This window comes from Rana temporaria, chromosome 2 (genome assembly GCF_905171775.1).
Source record: "Rana temporaria chromosome 2, aRanTem1.1, whole genome shotgun sequence".
NCBI lineage: Eukaryota > Metazoa > Chordata > Amphibia > Anura > Ranidae > Rana > Rana temporaria.
In genome coordinates, this window is record NC_053490.1 from 334,351,223 (window position 1) to 334,379,061 (window position 27,839).

The window sequence follows — 27,839 nt, forward strand, 5'->3', positions numbered from 1 at the left end:
ATTCAAAGGGAAACTATAATGGATGGGGGGGTCGATTTTTTTTTATTTGTGTTGTTAGAAGTTTGTTCATTCTGTTTTTATTTTTTTTATATTATACATGCAATATTTTCTTTACAAATAAATATTTTGCACACAACACAAGGGTTCCTAGAGCAATATTGGTTTTGTAAGGAGCCATCTGACTTTATCTGACTACAGATATTTACATATTTTTTTTCAGTAAGGACTATAACATACGAACAAAGAAAATATATACAGAACCACAAAAAAAATCACTTATCTTTAATTTCTTCAGTTATGTTATGTATTACATATTCCTTTCTCTTACATTATTCATCACATATTCCTTTCTCTTACAGTATGTATTATATGTTTCTTTCTGTTACATAACAATCACTGAGAATCTTACACAATGTTAACATAAAACTCAAAGCAGGATTATTACAGAAAATGTTTAAATCTTCCATTTATGCAGCCCTTCAAAGTGGAGCCTCGTCGTACACACGACTGAGAAACTCGACAGGCGAAACACATGTTTTTTCTCGTCGAGTTCCTTGTGAAGCCATCGAGAAACTCGGCGAGCCAAATTTCTCCATTCCCATCAAGGAAATAGAGAACTTGCTCTCTTTTTGGCTCGTCGAGTTTCTCGACAGTTTCCTCAACGAAAATGTACACACGACCGGTTTCCTCGGCAAAAAAATATCTCCCAGCAAGTTTCTTGCTGGTTTTTGCCGAGAAACTCGGTCGTGTGTACGAGGCCTAAATGTCAAAAATGCCATAGTACTAAATCAGATTTAACTATATTGCCCGTAAATGCCCTAAACACATAATGGGAGTAACTTATGTTTATTTTTATCAAGAGCATGTCTTTTTTCATACAAACATTAACAAGGCAGATACCAGAAAAAAACACAGAACTGGAATTAAAAGTTAATTCATTAAGACAAATGTATTAATGTTGGGCCAGAGCAAGACAGTGCAAAACAGGAGCAGTTAGGCAGATTACAGTGTAAGAATTACAAGATTGCAGCTTGATTCATGCATTCTTCTCTCTGCTGCTTGAGAGTAGTAATACACCTATACCATGCCTCTAACTACTCTGTATGTAGTCATATTGCAGTTGTCTAAACATGTCTGCTGGCACAGCGGCCACAAATATAAGCATACAAATTATAACTTGCTTGAGACCCAATCCTCATGGTGTATGACAGATTTGTTTAAAGCCCAGTTGAGCGCTTATAATCTATTTCTGTAATGCAGTCGGGCCATATAAGGCCCCATTCATATCTGTGTATTTTATGTGTGTGTGTTTTTTAATTGTCTTTCCTTTAATTTAAAAGGCAGACCAGAAAAAGGTTTACAAAAATTAGTCATAATTGTATAAAGTCATGAAAGCCAAAATCAGACCACATCATAACCAATGTAAAATGTCTAATTTTTTCATTTAGTCTAACACTGTATTTTGCCATCAAATGTGGAGCCTAATAAGTTGCACAGTGAGAGGTAGGGAGATTTCAGAGTATTGTGAGGAATATAATGACTCTATTCTGATATAGGAGCATCTTAGCTTTGGATGTTCCAATATATAAACCTGGATGAAGTGTGGGTCGAGTGGGCCCCCGTAACATTCTGGTGATATTGTCCCAATCCAGACCTCAAATGAAGAGAAACAGAAAGAGGGCACCACTAGAGAGAGGGGTAGAGGTAAAAAATGTGGGTTTGGTGGAAAGGTGATGGGTTGAGGGGCTTTGAGGGATGGTGTGTCTGTCACAGACTTGACTTCAAGGCTTGATATTCAGGAGTAGTTAATTAAATAGAACCAAGTTTTACAAAAATGTTCTTATGTGTGTTTTGGGTGTGGTGTGTAAAAGAAATCCTGATTTCTGCGTATTTGATGTGCTTTCATGAACATGCATATTATATAGTGTTCAGGGTGTTGCTCTTTAAAACCTTTATTTAAGATTTAATATCTCAAAGATATGATAGGGGTTAAATGAGAGTTCTTTTGACCAGAAGTGAAAGCGTTTAACATAATAACATTTATTAGAGAATTGTTAAAGTCTAATCTAACACACATAAACTATCTATAGTCTTAAAGGGGTGGTTCCCCCTAAAACAAAATTCTAACAATACATTCGGATGTCTGCTTACACTGCGGGTAGGCTGGCTTTTGTTTTTTTGTTTTAGTACATACCTCGATATCGCCGTTTCCTCGCTTGGCGGTGGGCGTTCCTAGTTGATTGACTTTCCTCAGACGGGCGCATACTGCGCGTCACGACTTTCCGAAAGAAGCCGAACGTCGCTGCGCAGGCGCCGTATAGAGCCGACTCTATACGGCGCCTGCGCAATGACGTTCAGCTTCTGTCGGAAAGTCGTGACGCGCAGTATGCGCCCGTCTGAGGAACGTCAACCAACTAGGAATGCCCACCACCAAGCGAGGAAACGGCGATATCGAGGTATGTACTAAAACAAAAAAACAAAAGCCAGCCTACCCGCAGTGTAAGCAGACATCCGAATGTATTGTTAGAATTTTGTTTTAGGGGGAACCACCCCTTTAAACAAGCAGGAAATAGTAGGTTAAAAATACAAATAATTACATGGAGGAATACATTGCATATTCCTCTAAAACATTACAGTACAAGCATGTGTAGCTACATGTAAGACAGACCTTTACCATAGTTACCCTTTAGACCCATCCTTCAGGCTATCCTTCCATAAAAAGCTTTTCCTACCCTCCCTGCCGTGTATATCCCTGGCTGCTGATGTCCTATTGGTTGGCCAAGCTTGGATCATGATTGGAGGGCTTACTACCTAAATCAGCCCCCTTTCATGCAAATCCTGGTGTCTCTTCTGGGCATAAGATTTAATTAATTTTCCCAGGAAGTTAGGTATTGATTTACAGGTGGGGCTCCCTTCTTTGCATATCCCAGTATGGGATCCATTCAAGGGAACTGGGGAGAAACAATGGAATCTTCTCTCCAAACTTGGGTTCCACAATGTCTGCTGCTTTTTAACAAAAGGCTTCTGTGAAGCCTTTTTGCCCACCTTTCATAGATTCAAGCTAATTGAAATATATTCCTAAATACAATATTTTACAGCTATTAATGGAGATTTCACATAAAACCATAAGGTAACATATGGCCCCTTGTGGCCAGTTGAGAATATGAGACTCGGCCACACCTAAAATAAAGGTTTATGTGTAATCTCCTTTAATATTTGGAACTTTTGGCTTTGCCCTTTGAAATGAAATAAAACTCTTTGAGAAGAAAAAAAAAACTTTTAAACTTTCCATCTCTACAAATCATATTTCAGGCAACAATGGGTATTTCACCTAAAATGCAATGCACATATGTTAACTGTCCCTTATGACGATGCCTTGGTTCACTTATATCTTTAAGGTGCTCCAGCTAGAGTTAAAAAAAAACTGGGGTGGCAGCAGTTGGAGGCCCAGACTGCTGCTCCCACACAAAAGCGACAGCCCAGCTCTCTGGCATGCCCTCCTGTGCACTGCTATAATTAACAGTCCTGCTCAAGAGTGATGTTGATTAGAGCAGTGTACGGTGGGGTCTGATTTTCCTCTGGGTGGAAAGCACAGGGTTTTTAAACCTCTGCTACAGCACTTAGCTAATAAAAATGTAAAAAAGAGGCATATGCGTTATTGTTTTTGAAGCTCTTGTGCGTGGTGATATTGTGAATATAAAAATGCCTAAAGATTAAAGCATGTGTAAACCCTCGCCTTGTAAAACAACCCATTCAGTTTAAAATAGAAATAAAAGGCAAAACATAAGTACCTTTTCCATTTTTAATAAGTGATCACATACCCTCTGTTTATAGCTGCTTAAGAGTTAGGGGAGGAGAAACAGCAGTACACTGATCTTTTCAGTGAATGTCTGTGCAGAAAGGAGGGGGTGGGGCATGTCAGGACGTGTTTGATCATTGGAGAAGAGCAAGCTGAGCTCCCAGCACACCTAGAGAACTGACCATGCGGTGCTGTCATGGATCACAGAGGATTTGTAAGGAAGCAATAAAAGAGAACAGGAATACATTTTCATACAATTACATGGTAGAGCAGGCACATATCAGCAATATGAAATGTTGGATTTACATGTTCTTTAACTCCAGGGTTTGTTTCCTTCATGAAAAGAAATTCCTTCAAGATTTTCTTTCTTCAAGAAATGCAGTCACTGTGAGCACTGTATAAACTATTTGTAGCATTAGCTACATACTATATAATTCCCATGCTTTTTTTGTTTTTGTTTTACAGAGTGGACGTGAGACAACTCAATCCCGATCTGCCACCTTTGGATGATTTAGAGTCTCTTCCAAATGATTTAAACTCCTTGGAGGTCCACTATAACAACATTAATATGCTTTACCAGAGGAAAATGACCCAGCAAGGAAATGTCATTGCACAAAACGCTTCAGGTACATTGATGCCTTTGTGCTAGTAGTTAAAGCTGTTGAATTGTATGAATGGGTAAGTCCACCCAAAAGTCATATTTTGAATATAGATGCACCCTTGTGGGCTGAGTGAATGCTTGGATTTATATTTGTCTTGGATTCTCCAATAGCAAGATGCTTCTGCCAAAGTATTCTACAATTCTGTCCTGTGAGGTTGTTGTATATTTCTTCCCATCTTTGTGTGTGATTCTCCTTGATATAAATACATTACAATTAGGTACGGGGAGCAGCAAGCGTGCACACCCAGGAACTCAAGCACAGAGATCTCATTATTTTAGTCTCTGTGATATATAAGAAACCTTCAGGTAGTTTGACTCTCCAGCATCTATCAAAAACTGAAATATATTTTTTGGGTGAACTGAGCCTTTAAATAAGGGAACTGTTATACTGAATATTATAACAAAGATATTTGTGATTTCTTCATAGGTTTATTTACCATTGTGAGCTCTGCATACCAGTCATCACAGGAGTCTGCAAAAACTGTGGTCGCAGCCATGGCAACTGTATCCCAATCAAGGGAAAGTAGGAAAGGGTTGAATGGGCTTGAAGGGAAGATCCAAGAGGCATTGGAGGACTTGAGGACACTAAAAGATGAACTGTCCTACCCAGACCTTACACCAACCATTAACAGGGTACATTTAAAAAATAACTGTGCTAGCTAAAGTTTACATCAACGAAATAATGTACGTTTGTTTGACTTTGTTTTAGATGGTGTGAGAAAGGACTAGAAGCCCTGTTTGTTTTTTGCTTCCATCTCAGGCTCTATTAAAGAGATTTCACTTTCCAGCCTACTAACTATGTTTTTTGCCAGGCAGGAAGTTCAAGAAAATGTGCAATAGGGACACAAACAGTAATACAAATCTAATAGTGGTTCCAGCCTTCCCTTATGTTACCAAAAAAAGTTGGAGAGTTCTCCTCAATATCTGTCTGGTAAAACTGTATCAGGATAACAGGAAATGAGGGAAAATCTCTCTAGCAGTACCCGGGAGAGAAGTAACAACCCATCTGGGGTTCTAACCCTTCCTTACACAAAACTGAGAGATTTTCCTAAAGTAAAGAAAAATATGCATCAATCCTTCTAGAAATATTGGACGGTAGACTAAATTGAAATCTCAAACAATGTGGTTAGCTTTCTCAGATATTTACAGTGAAGTACAAATAAACTCCCCTCTATGAAGTGAAGATGATGAGAGGAGAATGTATTTGTAGTCTAAATCATGAGTGCAGCCTAGGGTAATAACCCTAGGACTCCTTCATTGAAAGAGTAGAGTGAGTGAATGTGGTCACTCTAGGACAGAAAAAAGTCAGACAAAAGGAAATAATGCATCTACCACACCAAAGGGCTGGTAAGATGCAATATATCATAGTTTATTTTTGTAATTCCATTATTTGTATAAAGAGTCATGGAAAATATAGACATTAGCAAGATACATCTGAAAAAAATCTCCAACATAAGGATATCACAAGGACAATGATGCCAAAAGAGATATTTAATAAAACAATCCAATACCACGACTTAAACATATATAGTACTGCTTACTTATTTTGCAGAGGAACAAACATCAAGTGGCCTTGAAATGGGAAATAGGAACCCCAAATGGGACAGGGGTTAACGCTGTTTACGATATTCCATTCCGAGCCCAAGACAGCTTATCGACACTCCACAATCCGGCGAACAGGACCCATGCGAATTTCCCCCAGAAACGAGACACAGCTCTGTTTGAGGTTCAACAGGAATAGACAATCTTTATTGAGAAGGCAGGCTCTTATATACACCAAAAAGAATACTTGCAGTAATCAAATGGACAATGACACACTCCACCCACAACATCATACAATGGGTACTAACGAGCCTCCAATACACATCTTTTAGTCAGACTTTCTGGCACCAGGTCTGACATAATTAACATGAGCTAATTACTACAGCTGACAAGTCAGACATCATGACTCTGGCTTCTCTCACCTGCTATACAATACACATTTCTTTAGTAGACATAAGTCAGACATCTGACCTTTTAGACTGTGCTAACTCACAATACACATCTATCATCAATAGAACTTTCACACAATACAGTGTCAATTAGCATAACTCAATGAAAGGTCTTTAGGAGCCATACTAAGGTTAATTTACATCACAGTAGCAGACGACATTGTAAAACCTCAACAGTCTATGTTTCCACATTGAATTGACCTGTTGGGTTCAGAATCAACAACCTGTAAATAGTTCTTCCAGACATTCTTGAATATATTATGAATTACAGACCCATGTTAAACCAATCCAACATATGTCCCTTAGTTCCTGGCTCAATCTGTATAAGAGATTCTGGGTCCCACAGCCCTCCCGTTACAGCACACATGACAGGATCACATAAACAAATTTATTATCGCACACAGTATACAAGCTGAGCAATGTTGCCAGTATTTGGTGGAAAAAAAACCTATGGAAAATGCAGCAAAAAAAGGGGGGGCAGGGGGGAAGACCTTGAGGGAGCAAGGGGGTTCCACATATCTAGGGATCTGAAATTAGGGGGAACAGGAAGGAGGAAGAAAGGAAGCGGAGCAGAGGGAGGGGGGATGAAGGAACGACTGCATTACATTTTTATTTTTGAACATTAATGTGATTTAACACATTTGCATTTTTTTTACATTCATATACTGTATTTGTTGCAGTTTTGCTATTTATGTAGAATGTTGATATGAACATTTCTTAGTACACCTTATCAAAACTAAAGGCACAAAATCAGCATCGTCAACACCGTAATGCAAGGCTTTCTTCCTGGTGTGGAGAAAGCCTCTTGAGGGGGGAGGGGGAGAGCAGGAGTGTCAGGACGCCCACTAACACACAGCTCCTTTCTCTATCTGCAAAGTAGAGTGTCCTGACTTGCCTGCTCTCCCCCTCCCCCTCAAGAGGCTTTCTCCACACCAGGGAGAAAGCCTCGCATTACGGTGTTGAGTTACAGACAGAAGAACAGGAAGTGAGCATTTCTCAGAAGAAATAAGGACATTTAAAAGCAAAATCGAAGGATGAGGTAAGTGGACTAAGGTAAAGGAAGCTATTCAGGGAAAACATTTTTTTCCTTTACAACCCCTTTAAGCCTTGTACACACCAGTTTTTCCAGCAGACAAACTGCCAGGAGAGCTTTTGGCTGGGAAAACTAGATGTGTGTATGCTTCCTCGCCATTTTCCCGTCAGGAACCCGCTCTCTATTTTCCCGTTTGGATTTCCGGCGTTTTTTTTTTCGCCAGATCTACTACTTACCTATGGGAAAGACTGCGAGGCAGTGCCGATGGAGCATACACATGGCTGGGATTCCCGGCCAAAGCTGCATGGCAGTTTTCCTGTCGGGTTCTCTCGGCTTTCCCATTGGTTTTCTCGGTGGACTTTTTACCGCCGAGAAACCCGAGCGTGTGTACAGGGCTTTAGCCCAATGCATGAAAGCTCTCTTCTCATCGTTGACATGCCTCACAATTTAATAAAGTGCAACAAACATTTTTTAAAGAAAATTTTTATTTAGCTGTTTTGCTCTAAAAATATGTATTTCTTGAACAATACAAAGTCATCATTATTCTTCCAAAGGGTCCATTTAAATTCATAAGACAAACCAAACACTTTAACATGCCTATGAATAATTTTTTTTGTGTACTGGCTCGGTTCCACTGCTGTCCTGGCTCTAAAATTATTATTAATAAAATTATTATTAAAGGGTGTTTTAAATAGGTAGAAAATATTTTATAGCGAAATAATGACACAAAGAAAACACATGCCATAAATAAACACTGCTGTCCCCCTTCTATCAACTAAGCAGTGTAGGTTAAATGGTCTTTGGCTGCCAAGCATAAATACAGATGGTCTATTGTTTTCAACTTGTAGTGAGATAAGAGGATAACAAATGCTGTCCACATGTACATAGACAATTAAGAATTCAGAGCATCAATGTTTTAATACGCTAACACACAATGATATGACTGTTTATATATAGAGACTTTATAACTTCTGGTTCATTGGCCTGCTCTTGTCCAAAAACCTCATCTGGTGCAGGCTGCACACAGATTTTATATGCTGCTATCTTCATTTGCTCTTCTGCCAAGGCATGGTGTGAGGGAAAGGCATTGATTGGCTGCCTTTGCCTTCGTTATTAGAAAGATTAATGATCTTAGGGGGCAACATGATAAAGTGGTCTAGATGCTAATGAAAGGTCAATAAAAAATGCAGACATTGGATCTCATGGAATTGGTTTTGTTTGTTGTAGGTCTGTGAGGGTATAAGAACAGACTCTTGCACCCCAGAAAACTGCCCTGGAAACATATGTCGAAGAAATAATGTTACCTTGTGTAAGGTGGGAACTCTTTGCAGAGGGGCTTTCCCTTTGTCCATGAATGCACTAAGAACCTCAGAGAAAACTTCCAAGGATCTATTGGACCTCAGCAACAAACTGATGAAGAATGCTCAAATGGTATATAAACAAAATAATATAGTTATGTTAGGAAATTAAAAAAAAATGAAAAAAGTGAAAGCAAAACAAACATTTTAAAATAGAAGTGTAAGTTCAGCCCAAAGATTGGGTTATAATGAGGAAGAATTATAACCCCTGTCTGTTTTTTTTTACTGGCTATACAGACCACCGTTATAACAGCATAAAAATGTAACAGTGGTTTAAATTCTTCCCTACTCTTCTAAAAATGTATATTTATTTCTGCTGTGATGCTGCTGGAGATTTTCCCTCATTTTTTGTCTGGTGAAACTGTAACCATGACAGGAAGTGAAGGAAAATCTCTCTAACAGAGCCTCCAATAATAACTATTCGGATAGTAATTGTATCATCCTCCATCCAAAAAAATGTAATAATGTTTTGGCTGGGCATACATTTTAAGCTGCTTTTAAAAATCATTCCAATTTGCTATGCACAAGCTTATATGAAACAAGTGACTTATAAATAATATGTAAGATGTTCTGCTTATCTCATGTCACATAGAAAAAGTTATTTTGAAAACGATTAAAATTTGAAGTTGTTCATGAAAACTAGAGAAGACTTAAAACAATGGGCCAGATTCACAGTGAGAGTACGCCGGCGTATCTACTGATACGCTGGCGTACTTTCAAATTTGCCGCGTCGTATCTTTATTTTGAATTCTCAAACTAAGATACGATGGCATTTGGCTAAGATCCGACAGGCGTACGGCTTCGTACGCCTTCGGATCTTAGGATGCAATACTTTGGCGCCCGCTGGGTGCAGTTTGCGTAGTTTTCCGCGTCGGGTATGCTAATTAGCTGTTTACGGCGATCCACGAAGGTACGCGCAATCGTTGCATTCTCTTACGTCGTCGCTAGTCGGCTTTTCCTGTCGTAAAGTTGCGACTGCTATTTCAATGGCTTATATTTAGACTAGCCATGTTAAAGTATGGCCGTCATTCCCGCGTCAAATTTGAATTTTTTTTTGCGTAAGTCGTCCGTGAATAGGAAAGGACGTAACGCACGTCGCCGTTCAAAAAATTACATCGGTGCGACGTCATTTCGCGCAAAGCACGGCGGGAAATTTCAAAACGAAGCATGCGCAGTACGTTCGGCGCGGGAACGCGCCTAATTTAAATGATACACGCCCCATTTAAATTAGGCGGGCTTGCACCGGACGGATTTACTCTACGCCGCCGCAAGTTTACAGGCAAGTGCTTTGTGAATCAAGCACTTGCGCGGAAAACTTGCGGCGGTGTAACGTAAATGCAATACGTTACGCCGACGCAGATGTACCTGAATCTGGCCCAATGTTTTTTGAGCATTGCATTTTTTAGCATCTGTTCAGTTCAGTAGTTCATATGTTTAGCTATTTTGCATTCCAAATCAGCAGAGCAATTGACAACTTTTTGTTTGCTTTAGTTTTATAAATGTTCACATTTTATTTAATTTATTATGGTGATGCTTTCTTGACAATATTTGTCTGCACATTCGCCAGAAAAGCATTTGTCATCTTTATAAAGCACATTTACAATGTTGGCGAATAAACATTGATTTACCTTCAAAATCTGTTTATGCACAGAAAAAAGAGTCCCCTATTGCCCGAATTATAATGCACCAAATGCCCCATTTGATTGTGGATGCTAGACATAAAGGGTGAATTTGTGTCATTCTCGATGTCCCTGTGCTATCCCATAATGCCCATACTGGTGTTGTTTAGCTAAATTTTGGTTTGAGAGGCTCTTTGCCAGGTCAAAAATCTCTTATTCTTTGACCAGAACTGATATGAAATGATATTCTGCTTTTTGTAGATCAAAATAATAAGCAGGTCCTTCAGGGAAACAATAATTGTACATTACACCCTATTCAGACAGCATTTGCACATTCTTATTTCTTTGGACTAAATGTTGATGATAATGTAGTTTGAAGGTATTCAAGAGAAAAAAGGAAGTGGTTACATATTTTATGCATAAAACCATTTGCTAAAATGTAGCAAATCATTTGCAAATCCAGCAACAAAATATACAATGATGTGTTGAAAACTTTATATAAGGCCTCCTAGAGTTGACTTCATAGGAATCTATAAAATATGTCTTACATCCAAACAAAATGAAGCAGGGATGCAGGTATTTTTCTGGAACGTTTTTAGATAGATGATCGGAGGTTGGCAAAATTATTTCCAGCTGTGACAGATGGGATGAATCCAACACATACAAATCATAATTTAAATTTAATAGAACAACCTTTCTATGATGTCTGCAAATGATGGTGTGTTTTACAAATTTGTGTTTAGATATTTAATTAAAATCAGCTCAACGTTATTTCTGTCTGTCTGTGCAACATTAGTCCAATTCATTAGTGGCAAATTGTTTTAGGTCTCTCTTAATTGCAATATATAAACAGCAAACGTACCTGTCTCAATTACATTGAAAGGCAGTTAGTAAAGTTGTACTTATGTCTCAGGGAAAATGTAACTTTAATTTATTTGCATGTGTTTTAGATAACAGAAGCAGAAAAAACGGCCAATGAGATTAAAGATAATGCACAGAATTTGATAAACCAAGTCACTCAGACCAGGAAAGATATGGAACAACGCATAGGAATCACCAAGCAATTTATACAACAAGTCCGAGATTTTCTGACAGGTAAGTGAGAACAGGGGCACTGATTTTTAATACTTGGCTTCTATAGTACACTTTTGAGCTTTTTAAAGTGAGCTGCTACACTACTTTTGGGGCTACGATGACACTCAGATCCACTTGGCTAACTCTGGCACAATGAAGGCTAACATAGTTAATAAGGTTAAAAAAAAAACTTGTGTCCACCAAGTTCAGCCTTTCAAGCCTTGTTCAAAGGACAGCAAAATGAAATCCAAAGTCATAGACTCAGGCCTCGTACACACGACCAGTTTCCTCGGCAGAATTCAGCTTCCGACCGAGTTTCTGGCTGAATTCTGCCGAGGAAACTGGTCGTGTGTACACTTTCGGCCGAGGAAGCCGACGAGGAGCTCGGCGAGGAAATAGAGAACATGTTCTCTATTTCCTCGTTGTTCTATGGGAGCTCTCGTCCCGCCGAGCTCCTCGGCGGCTTCAGTGCTGAACTGGCCGAGGAACTCGATGTGTTTGGCACGTCGAGTTCCTCGGCCGTGTGTACGAGGCTTAAGACATTCTGCAATGTACTAGATCTAAGTTGTGCAGATGTCAGTTCATCCACGTGAGACAGTTTCTGGTGTTACCTGTGCAGACTGTTTAATCAGACTACATGTCTGAGCAACAAGCCAAGCTGCTGACTTCTTAAAATGTCAGCTTAATATATAAATAACAAAGAAGCCTTTGAAGGATTACTTTGATCAGCCACAGGTAGCAACTGGCTTAACACAATAGTATTTTTTGAAAACTGACAATTTTATTAAATTTCCACATTTTCCAACAATAAAAAAAAAACAAACAGAAAAAAAAAAGAGTGGCATACATCAGACGAACTATCCACATACATTGTCGCCTGTAGAAAAACAAGGTTGAGGCATGCAAAACAGATAGACAAAACAAAAAAAATAGCATTTCAGCAACCAATCAATGAAGTATGATTCAGTTCTTCTGTATTACCACTTAATTCGGACTCGTTCAAGTGCACGTCAGGGACAAAAGGTTAAAAAAAAAGAAGAAGAATTAAATAGAGCCAAGGGGGATAGAGAGAGTGGGGATAAGGAAAAGAGGAAAGTTTAGAGAGAGGAAAAGGGTAGGAGAAAAGAAGACAACCACCCAGCCCTGGGCCTCCTCACAGCCCCGGACATCAACCATGAGTTCAGCTGGTATTGGGGGCTTCCAGGATATCCCACAGCTCCCATACTTGGTTGTGTGTATCAAGGGTATTGTTTAGGGAAGCTGTCAGATATTCCATCCGCTTGACGTCTCTGATCCTGGAGTGCAATTCAAACAAAGAGGGGGGATCCTTCCTTTTCCATTTTAGGGCTATCAAGCATCACCCAGCCGTTAGCACTTGGGCCAAGAGTTTTTTTTAGAGAATTTGGAAAAGGAAGGGGTGGCAGGCCCAAGAGGAACATTTTAGGGTCGAATTGCACCCAGGAGCCAAAGATGGAGCGGATAAGAGAGTGCACCGTCCTCCAGTAGGGGACTATCAGTGGGCAGTTCCAATAGGTATGATACAGCGTCCCCACTAGAAATTGGACATCTGCGAGGTCAAGCTATCCGGTACATTGGGAGTAAACAAAAAGGAGGTGACCAGGGAGGCAGTGGAGGTCAGCGGGTATGTCGATTTAGCGTGTCCCCATTGCGCTCGTAAGAGCGCCATTGGCCCTAGCAATTGGTACCTACCGAGAGGCACATCTGTATGGAGCATGGAGTTAGGATGGGTAGAGGCCAGCCACAGCTTTTCACATTGTGTCCACCTATTGTATGCGTGAAGGGTACACCAAGAGGCCATCGGGTGCAGCTGGGCAGCCAAGTAATACTTGGCTACGTTGGGAATTGCAAGGCCGCCTTGGACACAGGGGGCGTATAAAATTGATCTAGAAATCCAGTGTCTCTTGTAGTTCCAATTTTTTTTATCAAGTGGCCTTGGAGGGTCTTGAAATGTGCTCCTGGGATAGGGATAGGGAGTGTCTCAAAGAGGTAGAGGAGTTTGGGTAGAATCACCATCTTAAAGCGGGGGTTCACCCTATAAAATAAAACAACATTTTTTTTTTTTCTTCTAGCCTAAAATTCGGCATTGTAGCGCGAGCTACAGTATGCCGGTCTTAATTTTTTTATCGCCGTACTCACAGTGTAATGGTACATAGTAGATTCCGACTGCCCACGGGGAATGGGCGTTCCAATCCAGACAGAAGGTGATTGACGGCCGGCTCTGGCGCGTCACGCTTCTCCGGAAATAGCCGAAATAGGCTTGGCTCTTCACGGCGCCTGCGCATAGTCTGTGCGCAGGCGCCGTGAAGAGCCGAGACCTACTCCGGCTGTCTTCGGGGAGCGTGACGTGCCAGAGCCGGCCGTCAATCACCCTCCCTCTTGAAAGGAACGCCCATTCCCCGCGGGCAGTCAGAATCTACTATGTACGATTGTGAGTACGGCGATAAAAAAATTAAGACCGGCATACTGTAGCTCGCGCTACAATGCCGAAGTGTATGCTAAAATGTTGTTCTGCAGGGTGAACCACCGCTTTAATGGTCACCAGACGACCAAAGAGAGATAGCTTTAGGGTTTTCCACTTGGTCAGGGATACCCTAATGCATGTATACAGTTGAGGGAAGTTGGCCTTGTATAGAGTTTTGTAGGAGGGTGTGAGGTGGACACCGAGGTACTTTAAGGTGGATGTCTTCCATGCATAGTTAAATGACTGGGAGAGGGCAGACAGAGTCTACACAATAGTATTTTGCTTTAAATTGTGAATAGGTAATAATTAGTGAAAATAATAAAGGCAGCATTTAGAGCCATAACTGTGTAATAATACACCAGAGCAAAATTATTAGGGGACCCCCATGTCTGTCATTTGTATATTTTGGGCAATGCTAATTGTTTGCATAGCCTTGTATAGAGGTTACAAAACTTGATATATATTAATTTCATCCACGGGAAGTCCAGAACTGTCTGGCTGTGTGATTTATGAAGGAAGCAATGACAAATAATTGTAGGTATTCATTTTCAGTCCGATTGCTATTGTTAGTAAGGGAGATAAAAGCATAAACAAAGAAAACTCTACTAACCTTGTTAATTTAGTCAAAATATAAGCACAGAAAGTGCTTGCATTAAAAAAAAAAAAAAAACAATTAACTCTTGGGGGGCCGGGGGTCTCTTATTTTCTGCCAAAGCCGTTCAAGCTTGTATTCTTGGAACAGACTTTTTTTTAGTTACTATACTGTACTTGGTATTACTTTGCCCATATGTTCCAATGGTATCTTTTGACCATCTCAGGGGGTTATATGTGTGTGGCACTTCCCTGTGATTACAGTTTTTTATACTGTTGTGATACACACACATGTATCCCCTATGCTATTTACACTGAAAGCATGTTATACAATAGAAATAATTTTGTAATTTTTAACATCGCACATCAATTGGGCAAAAATCATACTCTCCAATTCACAGGTTTCTATTGTTATGTGTCATCAGTGCTTTATACAATTAGGTGATGAATCATTTAGCAGATCACATACAGTATTTTCAAACAGTGCCTGAAATTAAGTCTACATCTATGTAAATACAGCAGCATTATTTTTATTTAACATGCTGTTTAGTTTGTACTAAGTACATTTTTTTGCGCTGGTCAGTTATTTAAAGGCCTCTGAGTTGAACCTACTGCTTCCACGTGCATGTGACTGGACACAATATGACAGGGAGATCAGAGATGTTCAAGGTATTACTGTCAGATCATAAGAGCTTCAGACAGGATTTAAATATTGCATCACTGCCAGCTTTTTGAGGACATAGTGATCCCATAGTATGAAGGTGAAGCAGAAAATATAACGATTTATAAAAGGGAGCTATAAAGAATAGGGTTGTAATAATAGCTTCTTATTTTAAACTGTCTTGTATTTTGTGAAACCCAAAGATCATCATTTTTTTATTTCACCTAAATAAATTATAGTTGAGTGTAACAAATTAGGTGTGCAGTTCCATTAGGAGTGTATGCATTATCAGTGTAACAGCAAAAAGCACCAACAACAACCATAGGTGTGCGCAGCCTATTGCATTAGGGTGTGCACCCCAAAGCTCACACACACATGAATGCCCCCTGCTGTCACAGGGAGGAGGCTCTGGTGGTGAGAGACAGTTGATTGGGAGCATTATACGCGACACCCTAAATACGAGTGTAATGTGTTCCTGAAATTGAACCTAGCCTTTAATATAATAGGGGCATTTACACTGGCCACCGGCATCCCCCAACCACCCACCTGGTGCTGCCCCTGGATAATGCTAATTCACATGGGGTGATTAGGGTGTGCCCAGGCACACTCAGCACACCCTGTGCGCACGTCTATGACAACAACCATTTACAGAACTACTGTAAGTGGTCCAGTGTAAACTAAATTATGGTGTGCTGAGTCATACACCTTTCAATGGTTAGATACTAAATGACTTTACAATAGTATGTAGTGGGAAACTGGGCATGTCCTACCTGTTTAGGATTGTAAAATAACACATCTCCCAGCTTTTTTCATGAGCGAAATCTTGATCAAAATTCAATCCCAAAACTTAAAGGCAAACTCAATTGTCTTTAGAAGGCAAACCTTGTTGTTAAATTCTGGTACTTTTTTTAGGGCTAATAGGAAAACTATTGTCAAAATAATGTTCGTGCACCAATGAAAACAAAATTTTTCTAATAATTGTAAACAGCTAAAGGTCTTTTTATGCAACTTCGGGAGCAACATTGAAAATATAGAAATCCTTTAAAGTGATTGTACAGTTTAATTTGTTTTATTTTTTAATAAAAGACATGTTATACTTACCTACCACTGGTGCTCCTGGTTCTTCCTCTTCTTGATGTGTACCACCACAGGACCCCTCTTCCTATTGTGGCACACTCATAGGCTTGATCCCGAGCAACTCCAGGGCATTGTTCTTCCATGCGGTGGGGCTGCACCGCTGCAAGAGGAGAAGGTGATTAAGGGGGGATATGATCAACATATATAAATACTTAAAGCGGTGGTTCCCCCTTAAAAACAACTTTTTTTTATTCCACTGGCCCCCCCCATTACAATCGAATTAAGGCTATTATTTTTTTTTTGCTGCTGCTGTACATACCTTGATACAGCATCTTCACCCGTGCATCCGGGTTGCGAGTCCCGCGGGAGTGGGCGTTCCTCACATGTGTTTGATTGACGTTTTTCGGAAAAACGAGCTCCCCCTGTCGCGTAAGCCGCGTCACGGTTGGCGAAAGGAGCCGAACGGCGAGTCGGCGCTATACTGCGCATGCGCATCGCCGTTCGGCTCCTTTCGCCAATCGTGACGCGGCTTACGCGACGGGGGGGAGCTCGTTTTTGGGAAAAACGTCAATCAAACACATGTGAGGAACGCCCACTCCCGCGGGACTCGCAACCCGGATGCACGGGTGAAGATGCTGTATCAAGGTATGTACAGCAGCAAAAAAAAAATAATAGCCTTAATTCGATTGTAATGGGGGGGGCCAGTGGAATAAAAAAAAGTTGTTTTTAAGGGGGAACCACCGCTTTAAGTGGTCCATATAGTGAAATTGGTGTTGAGTTATTCACTTTGGGGTCATCATAGAGGACAAGGGGGCTTTCTTTATATCTAGAGGAAAAAGAGTTTTACTCTCCAAATACGGAACGATTTCTTCACAGCAAGAGCTGTGAAAATGTGGAATAGACTACCTCAAGAGCTTGTTCTGGTCAGCTCAGTAGATTGCTTTAACCACTTCCCATCTGGGCCAATTCTTGCACTTCTCTCCTACATGTAAAAATCATCATTTCCTTTTAAAAAATTACTCAGAACTCCAAACATTATATGTTTATTTAGCAAAGACCCTCAAAAATAAAATGGCGGTTGTTGCAGCTGCAGGCATAAACCCGGTACCGTTTTTTAGAGCCATTGGTTGGCTTTTAAGAGATAACAATCGATGCTGCTAAAAGCTGCTCAGCTGTTATTCTAAAGGTGCTGGCGGGAACGTCCCCCCTGCCGCCGCCTTCTGTCGCTCTTCCCGGGCCTCCTGTCCCACCGGGAGACCCAAGCCACCATCCGGTGCGTCTACCACCTAGGCTGAGACCCGAACAGAGCCAGATTCGGCTTTGGTGATCTGAATACTTATAAGTGCAAAGTCTTTTAGACCCCGATCCCTTCATAAATAGTACCTGTTATTGCCTATTACTGTCACAAGGGATGTTTACATCCCTTGTGACAGCTATAAAAGTGATCAGAATTTTTGTTTTTAAGGGACAATGTAAAAAAAAAAAAAAAATACATTTTAAAGCGCTCCCATAGCCACATGCTCACGCAGCAAAGAAAACACATAAGTGAGTTGTGCCTGCTAATGTAACAGTGTTCAAACCAATAATGTGAGGTATTGTCGCGATCGGCAGAGTGAGAGCAATAATTCTGGCAAAGACCTCCTCTGTACCTCTAACCTGGTAACCGTTACATTTTTTTAATCGTCACCTATGGAGATTTTTAGGTACCGTAGTTTGTCGCCATTCCACGAGTGTGTCAAAGCATGACATATTAGGTATCTATTTACTTGTTGTAACATCTTCTTTCACATTGTGGAACAAAATCGGGCTAACTTTACTAACTAAGTTTGAAAGACTGCTGCACAAATACCTTGTTTCATAAAATATTGGAATGATCGCCATTTTATTCTCTAGGGTCTCTGCTAAGATATATATATATATATACATATATATATATATATATATATATATATATATATATATATATATATATATATATATATATATATATATATATATGTTAAGGGGTTTTAAATATTTTTCTAGCAAAAAATATGGATTTTAAGCAACACATGTCAGAAATAGGCTTGGGCATGAAAGGGTTAAGATACTGAACATGATACAGCAGTGTAAAATGGGCCAGCAGCAGAAAAGTTTTAATCAGGGATAATACACCTAACTTGTGAATGCCTAAGTTTTATTTAATCTATATGGGTATAATGAGGTGGTTTGGATGCACACTATTCTTGCACTTAGCTTTATTTTCCTTTCAAATAGTGAAGTGGCATGCTGCTAAAAAAAATGCAGCTTAAAGCAGAGGTTCACCCTCAAAATTAACTTTTTAGCTAACCTATAAGCCTTAATAAAGGCTTGTAGCGTTGTCATTTTTTTTAAAATGTGTACACTTACCTGTCTTCAGCCTCACTTCCGGGTCTTCTTCCTTGTGGGGAGTGGGCGTGTTGCTCCTTTTCCCTGACGGGGAGCTCTGCGTCTCCTGTGAGTGAGTGTTGATCCTCCCAGAAGACGATTGACGTGCGGGTAAAGCGCATCACGCCTTCGGAAAATATCTGAGGGGGGCTCGGTTCTTTACGGCGCTATACGGCACCTGCGCCTGCCGTGTAGAGCTGACTGCGCAGACGCCGTAAAGTGCCGAGTCCCCCTCGCATATTTTCGGAAGGCGATTACGCGCTTTACCCGCACGTCAATCACCTATGCCTCGTCTTAGGAACGCCTACTCCCCGGGGGAGCGAGAACCTGGAAGCCCGGTGAAAACAACCATGAGACCGTAAGTACAGCGGATAAAAAAAAAATCCAGCATACTGTAGATGTCAGCACTATGCTGGATGCAACGGTCTATTGATGTTTTAGGGTGAACCCCCGCTTTAAAAAATGTATGGCAAAAAGTGAATGTTATACTTTAAGCCCACCAACCTAAATAAATGTTCTCTCAGCATAAAATGAAAACGAATATATACCCAACATGAATGAATGCCTCCCCTTGAAACGAAAGCCAATTTTGCTTTTCCCATAACAGTTTTCAATGCACTGACACTATGGGGGTTATTTACTAAAGGAAAATCCACTTTGTACTAAAAGTGCACTTGGAAGTGCAGTCGCTGTAGATCCAAGGGGGATATGCAAAGAAAATAAAAAACAACATTTTAGCTTGCACATGATTGGATGATAAAATCAGCAGAGCTTCTCCTTATTTCAGATCAGCCCCACAGATTTTCACCGACTGCACTTTTAAGTGCACTTGCAGTGCATTTGTAGTGCAAAGTGGATTTGCCTTTTGTAAATAGCCCCCTTTGGCTGCTTTGTGCCTCTCCTTTTAAAGTGAATGGGCTGGCTTATCCAAAAGCCAGCTTGTTAGCTCTTCTGAACTTGATGGCCATAGTTTATAGGTCATGCAGTGCATTATGGTTAAAAAAAAATAATCTCAGATGATTCTGCCCAAAAATTCATAATGAATCGTAAACACACAGGATTCGCTAATACTGAATCTGACATTGCAGCTCAGTCAGAAAATGCAGTGGTATCACTTCAGTCACTAGGTCAGATCCCACTCCTCTTGGTACAGCAAGCAAGACACAACATACTTAGACCCCTTTCACACTGGAGGTGTTTTTTAAGGCGCTTTTGGGCTTAAAACGCCTCCCCTGCTGTCCCAGTGTGAAAGCTCGAGGGCTTTCACACTGGGGCGGTGCGCTTGCAGGATGTTAAAAAAAGTCCTGCAAGCAGCATCTTTTGGGCAGTGGAGGAGCAGTGTATACACCGCTCCTCCACCGCTCCTGCCCATTGAAATTAATGTGCCTCGGCAGCAGTACTACACGGGCACATTTATCACTTTATTTGGCCAATAGCGAGGGTTAAAAGCACCCCGCTATCGGCCGAATAGCGCCGCTAAAACTAGCAGCGTTTTACTGTCAACGCCCACCCCAGTGTGAAAGCAGCATTATTGTTATATTGCTTTTCATTGAAATCTGTTTTAATATCTTTAATATTCTATTAGAATAAATAACTTACTGTATTTATTATTTCTCTCAGAACCCTCAACAGATCCAGCCACTATTCAAGAAGTTAGTGAATACATTTTGTCCCTCAAACTTCCTGTTGATGCATTATCTCTTCAAAGAAAAATGAATGAAATCCGCAACATAGCAGAGAAGTTGCCTAATGTGGAATTAGTGTTGTCACAGACAAGAGAAGATATAGCCAGAGCAAAGCAACTACAAACGGATGCTGAGGATGCCAGGTCTGTAAAGTGTTTTAAGAGGAAATAAACAGGTTCTATCACAAAAAAGTCCACACATACCCACAGTTATCATTTTTAAGAAACGTTAAAGTGATTGTAAACAGAGAGGGACCTTAGGCAGGTATTATGGGGGGCTGCTGCACACAGAAGGCTTTTTATCTTAATGCATGGGTCTTCAAACTATGGCCCCCCAGTTGCTCAGGAACTACAATTCCCATCATGCATTGTCATGTTTGTGAATGTCAGAGTTTTACAATGCCTCATGGGATGTGTAGTTCCGCAACAGCTGGAGGGCCGTAGTTTGAGGATACCTGTGTTAATGCATAGAATGCATTAAGATAAAAAACCTTCTGCCTTTAGAACCCCTTTAAACTATAAATTGTGTATACATGATATTAGAACATATTATTTTTTCATCACACGCATTAAATATTGGATATGCATTCATTGTTTTAAATAATTTTTACAATTGATGAAGATTACTTTACTGCCAAATGGAGGATTCCCTGTTGGATCACACTAGAACAATATAACAGCTGCATGATGACTAATTGAAGCATAATTGTCAACATTTGCAAAGGGGAGTCTCCCATACTTCTTGCTAGAAGAAGGGGGAGTAGAACTCAAAATTAAGACCCTTCCTTCTGACAGGGAAATTGATATATGGCAATTAATTAGGCTCAAAATACCAACAGGGAGGGCATTAACAATGGTGAAAAAATGTACATAAAAAAAAAGTTTATTCAAGTAGGGAGATATCTATGATAACTATTTGGGCACATTATTAATTCTCCTGCTCATCAGCAAGTATTAACCTCTGTTTCACCTATGGGGGTTTATTAGTGCCGTAGCCTGTTTACAAAGTACTGATGCAGTTAATATATTTAAACACTATCTTTTAAATTAGTAATAATAAGGTAGTACCAACATTGTTGCAGCCCTCCTTTATCTACAGTATCTGACTATATTCTTGAACACAAATCTATATAAGGTTTACAGAAGCAATTACAGCTCTACAATGATTTACCTAGCATTGACAGCTCTATAAATGTTTCTTCCCCAACAAAGGGGTTTGTTCATTGCTACTCCCCAGTCAGCACTCTGACCAAAAGGAATAAAGACCCTAGCTTTTTTGTATGTACTGTTTTGATTTGCTTAAATCTGCAGTAGACAACATTAAGGGACAGATTGCTGTACAAAGCAAAAGTTTCTGGACCCCGTTGATCACTCGATCAGCAACTTGACAATGATTATACTGTATGTTAGTGTTGCCACATTTTGTCTGTGATCATATTTTTCTTTGTTTATCTTCTCATCTTTTTCCAAAGGAAGAATAAATGATCAGCAGATATATGTAAATGTTAAAGTCATAAGAAAGACATTATATTTTCACTTATGGGTAGTTAGAAAAGGCTTTAACAATCACGATGGTATACTTCAAGCACTAATGATAGAGTTAGCCTAGACTTTATGTCATTATCGCCATGACAACTGTTTTAGTTTTACAGTGAAATAATGTTTCAGAACAGACTTTTTATTCATTTACCTTAATAGTGTATATGGCATTCTGTGGGTGGCCCACTAACTCAAATATGATTGACTAAATATTGAGAAATATGTATACATCATTACATTTTTTAGAAGTTATTATGGTTTGCCATTCTTCATATCATAATGCCGGTTTAATAAACACAATATATAAAGTATGCTTTGCAAATCAATACTCTTTTTTAAATGGCAGTTTTCATTTCATTATTGACATTTAGGAACAAAGCAAAGACAGTTGAAGACAATGTGGATGGTGTGGTAGAGAATATAGGAGTAGCAAAGAAAGCCCTCCAGGAAGCTGGAGATAAAATACGTGGATCCAGCTTGTCTTTGCAGCAGATACAAGATCGTGTGCTAGAGGTGAGAGGGAAATGTATTTATTTATCTGCATAGTGGTACTGTTATACTTGGTATCATTCAATGATTTTCATTTTTTTCAATGTGACCTTAAGGGCTAGGACATATTATATACACTGTTTATATATATATATATATATATATATATATATATATATATATATATATATATATATATATATATATACAAAGGTTAAAGTAAGTATTGAACACATCAAGATTTTTCCAGGTATATATATATTTCTAATGGTGTTTTTGACATCAAATTTTGCATCATGTCGGTAGCAACCCATGCAATCCATACATACCAAGAAACCAAAGCAAATAAGTTCAGAAATTAAGTTATGTGTAATAAAATGGAATGAAACTGAAAGAAGTATTGAACACTTGAAGAAGGAGAGGCGCAATAAGGCATGGAAAGCCAAGACACCAGCTGAAATCGATCAGTAATTAGTAATATAATATACTATATAATACCCACATTTCCTGTAAAATATTAAATATTGTTTGTGTTGCGGCGGATAAATATATACCAAACATATCGTGCTTTAAAATTGGGCAGGCTTGTAAAACACCAATGGCATCGGTATTTGAAAATCTTCATAGGCAAAGCTTTATACGCTGGTTCCAATTTTAGTTTTATCAGGAGGTCTGGTACTAGAATTATCGCTAGAATTATTGCTCTTGTTCTAACATTCACGTTGATACCTCACATATGTGGTGCAATCGCTGTTTGCGTATGTGTATGGGACCAACATGTGCACGGGAGCACAAGGGGACCAGGACGCTTTAAATGATTTATTAGTGGGACACTGGTACACTGACAGATGTTGATTGGCCACCGGCGGGCACACTGACAGATGTTGATGTCACAATGGTACACTATTGCACTATTGCAGATGTTTTGTGCACTGGTACAGAAGTGATGGGACACTGACCGATGTTTTGTGCACTGGTATAGATGTGATGGGGGACTGACAGATGTTTTGTGCACTGGTACAGATGTTTTATGTGGCCACTGTAACAGATGTTTACAGGGACAGGAACAGTGGTGCTTGGTAAACTGTTTTTTGGGGGGGAGGTGTGACAGCTTTCTGTATGAAATCATCCTTACATAGAGAGCTGTCACAGAGGCTGCGCTCACTGAGCTCAGTGGGGAGAACTGTCACAGAGACACGCATCTCTGTTTACATTGGGACAGCTGTGATTGGACACCATGTCACCACCAGCCATCGGTGGTGATCGAGAGGGCCAGTCACAGCGCCCATATCCCGATCTGTGCTCAGCTGGGTCTTGTGATAACAGACATCACAGGATTGCACCGCAGCACGGTCTCTGGGCCACACTGTGGGCACTCATTCTGAGGACGTTCCTTAATGTCCACTCCAGCGAGGAAAGGACCACCCGGCCATTTATGTACAGTGGCTGGGTGGGAGGAGGTTAATATCAGCTGGTTCCATCTCAACTGACAGCCTATAAAAGGAGGTGTCTCATTACCAACTTCATATCATTGAAGGAAGGATGGATGAATAAAATCTGGGTGAACATTTCAACAAGACAATGATTCCAAACACAAAACCAACAAAACTCTCAATTGTCTTCAAAGAAAGAAAATAAAGCTGCTAGCATGGCCCAGCCAATCACCTGAATTGAATCCAATAGAAAATCTATGGAAAGAACTAAAGATCAGAGTTCATAGAAGAGGCCCACGGAACCTTCAAGATTTGAAGACTGTGTGGAAGAACATGCGACTAGTTTCTCCATACAAGAGGCATCTTAAAGTTGTCATTACCAACAAAGAATTTTGTACAAAGTATTAAATACATTTCAGTTAGCGTGTTCAATACATTTTCTCTGTTTCATTCATTCTTATTTTCACATAACCTAATTTCTGAACTTATTTGTTTTGATTTCTTTATATGTATAGATTACATGTGGTAAACATGTCATGCCTATAGCATCTTTAGAAATATATTTACCTAGAAAAATGGTGATGTGTTCAATATATATAAAGCTTGCATTCACTTCCTATGTATTTTCATTAGAGGGTTGGAAGACTGCAAAATATCTGTCTATAGAAAATAACGTAGAATACGATTTTGGTGCCACTGTTGCAACTTTTTTTATTTTTTTTCACCCAATTACTTCACCAACAAAGGTAAATGAGGGTTTGTTATAAAGTACTTTTATTGCTTGTTCAGGGTATGTTAATACTTTAACGGGCACAGGTTTACTTTAATCCTACAAAACAAGAATGACTTGGTATTGGTGCCATAGTTACTACATTATCTCACGTGTTCTATAAAACAGTGTCAAGAACAATGAAGTGTACAAAGCTATGTTCCAAATAGCAACCTATATCATTTCAGGGTACTGTAGTCAGACCATTAAAAAAGAGTTTCTGGTTTGTTGCTGCAGGTTACTAAACTTTGGCACATGGCTCAGTGTTTTACTAAACAAGATTATCTTTGCCAGGAAAAGTGACCTGTATTAACTATCAATTTAGAAAGATATTTTTTTTTAAGCAAGAAAATTGTATTATTGTATCACAATGTACTGCAGGGAACTAACCAAAATTAATTATCTGCACAGATTGGCCAAGTTTTGGACCCTATAAAGAAAGGGATGGATGAAATGCGCGACCAGCTACAAAGCTTTGAACAGCAAACAGAGAACCTGCGTGACAGAACTGCAGAAAATCTACAACAGGCAGGTCAGGCCAAACGTGCAGCAGAAGGAGCTCACAAAAAAGCCGTGGATGCACAACAGGTACTACTGGTTTAATCTCTTTAAAGATTGTAAAAAAGGCACTATTTATACAACACTACAAGTTAAATATATATTAAAGTTATTCCAATTGTGTTGACAAGGCCATTTGTAGTCTTAGTCAGAGGCATATGTGACAGGGTGACAATGCAGGCTTACAGTTGATAGACAGTTGTCACTACATAACAGAAAGTGCCTGAACAAGGATCTTCATGGCAAGATCACTAGGTATTCTTTTAGTGAAAGCTGCAGATTTATAAAGGCTAGAAACAACTTTTTTTTAAATAATAAAAAGATTAATAAAACAGGTTAAAAAATAAAATTTCAGTAAACAGAACATCTCTGTAGTATGCAAATGGGGGAGATTTACTATAACTGGTACACACAGAATCTGATGCAAGTGTGCATACTAACCAATCAGCTTGTTCAATTAAGTTTTGACAATAAAACCTAGAAGCTGATTGGTTACTATGTGAAGCTGCACCAGTCACCAGTTTTAGTAAATCTCCCCCATTTACATACCACACAGATGTTCGGTTTGCTGCACTTTTTTATTTTAACCTGGTTTATTAATGTTTAATGTTTTTTTATTTAAAAAGCAATATCTAACACATCAGGCTATTGTACACTTTACCTGTACACCAGATAAAATAAATAGTTAGTGAGGAAATAAAATGAGTAAGCTGTGCCTAAAGTGGCAGGTAGAGGGCAAAGGATTGGTCACAAGTATTGGCTGTGGTCTCCCTGCAGCTGATCTTTCCCCATTATTGATTTACCATGCCTTGTTCTGTACTGTGTCACTGTGTGGTAGCTGCAATCTTGGTAGAGGCATAGGGATTTGTTTCTTCATGTTGGAGACTTCTGTAAACAGAACAGTGAGCAGCATGTGGCAATATCACCAAATCTCAATCCAAATCTCCAGATACTAGCAGCCAGAGGCAGCAGTGCTTTAGATCCCAGATCTCATATATGTGGCTGTATGCACAGGTGTGTCTAGGACCCTCACATACCAGGAAATGTTGCTATTTTCCAGGAGGATTTCAAGACAAAATGTAAAATTTCAGTTAACACTTCTAGATATTCCCTATAACATAATTATAATTAAGTTTAGTGCGTCTTTAACTGAGACACCTAAGTGCCGGTTCACACTACCGCGACTTGGGATCCGACTTGTGTCGCCCCAAGTCGCGCGGCATGAGAAATTCCATTGAAGTGAATGAGAGCCGTCTTAATGTACACTACTGAAGTTGCTCCGACTTCAGAAAAGGTTCCTGTACTACTTCAAGGCGACTTCTATGAAACTTGTAGGCAACCTGTACCCATAGATTTCAATGGAAGTTGCCTCCAAAGTCGGATTACTGTCTTAACTGAAGCAACTTTACAGGAAGAGAAAATAGTTTACTCAGGCAAACCCATCCCTTCCACAGAGCTGATTATTCTGTGATTGGTCACAGCCAAAGTTGCCTGTCCTGGAGGCAATTTTAAGTAGCGTTGTAAGTTGCTCCAAGTCGCGCTAAAGTTGCCTTGCAAAGTCGTGCTGTAAGTCGGGTTGCCCTTGTGTGAACCGGCTCTAAAGGTAATGTATAATGGTTTTGTTTATATTTTCTTTATTTATCTTACGAGATCAGGACTAAATAAATAGCATGTTAAAAATCAGCTGATATTCGCAAACATCCATATATCCATTAAATCAACAGTCATTCAATTTTGGCCTTTTATGAAAACCAAAAAATCATAAATACCTTTTGTCATTCAGGGTCTAGATGCTGTGATGGAAAAATATGCACTGGTAAAGAGCCGCCTAGGACAAGCAACTAATATTGGAGCTAATGGACAGCTGGTTGCAAAGATTAAGATGGATGCAGATGATCTTTTCAAAGAATCACAGGAAACAATGAGAAGGATGAAAGGTAAGACTAATGTAACTATATAAGTATCTGCTAACCCACTTTTAATTGTGAATTGCAAGCAATGGGATATTATCTGTTATAGAATACATTGCAGTGTTTGTTACAGTTTGGTTAATCACTTACAACCATCACACCTTTAGCAGTGTTACCTGTCACAGTAAATGTTTTGATTTTTAACAAGCATTTAATGGTGGTGAATCAATTACTGTATAATAAAACTCATCTACTGGGAAGATTTACCTACTGTGAATGTTTGGAGAATGTCACATTCAACGTTTTATAAATTGCCCCTGGACCACTTTCAATATTTCTGACTTATCTATTACAGACTTAAAGGTTTGTGAAAAAATGACATGACCCTATTTAATAAAAAAATGTCACTGTTCATTTTAGCCAACCCATGAAAGTCAGGCAAATGTTTGGGCAATTTAAAGCAATAGTTTTGATAAAACCACAATAAAGTGATTATTAGTGCAGCAAACCAATGCAACAAAATCCTACTAGAAATACTACTAAGCGAAATAATAAACATATTGCTATAAAAAGACTGAACAGAGCAAACAAATGATAAATATATACAGTTTATGTTATATACAAGGATTCAAGTGATCTTTACTATTTCATCAAAAAAAAATGTTTATCCCTAGTTTTTATGTACTTCTTAGTATGATAATAATA

At 39.4% G+C, this 27,839-nt stretch overlaps 1 protein-coding gene across 2 annotated transcripts in view; it reads left to right on the forward strand.

Annotated features, from left to right (window-relative positions):
- Nucleotides 1-27,839, forward strand: part of LAMB3 (laminin subunit beta 3) — a 110,743-nt gene that overhangs the window by 79,128 nt on the left and 3,776 nt on the right. For both annotated transcript variants that reach the window (XM_040337520.1, XM_040337521.1), the window contains exons 15-22: nucleotides 4,265-4,425; nucleotides 4,888-5,093; nucleotides 8,712-8,915; nucleotides 11,412-11,556; nucleotides 20,373-20,580; nucleotides 22,347-22,488; nucleotides 25,078-25,254; nucleotides 27,008-27,161. In XM_040337520.1, coding sequence (XP_040193454.1) covers nucleotides 4,265-4,425; nucleotides 4,888-5,093; nucleotides 8,712-8,915; nucleotides 11,412-11,556; nucleotides 20,373-20,580; nucleotides 22,347-22,488; nucleotides 25,078-25,254; nucleotides 27,008-27,161 — 1,397 coding nt within the window. The remainder of the gene's footprint in view (nucleotides 1-4,264; nucleotides 4,426-4,887; nucleotides 5,094-8,711; nucleotides 8,916-11,411; nucleotides 11,557-20,372; nucleotides 20,581-22,346; nucleotides 22,489-25,077; nucleotides 25,255-27,007; nucleotides 27,162-27,839) is intronic.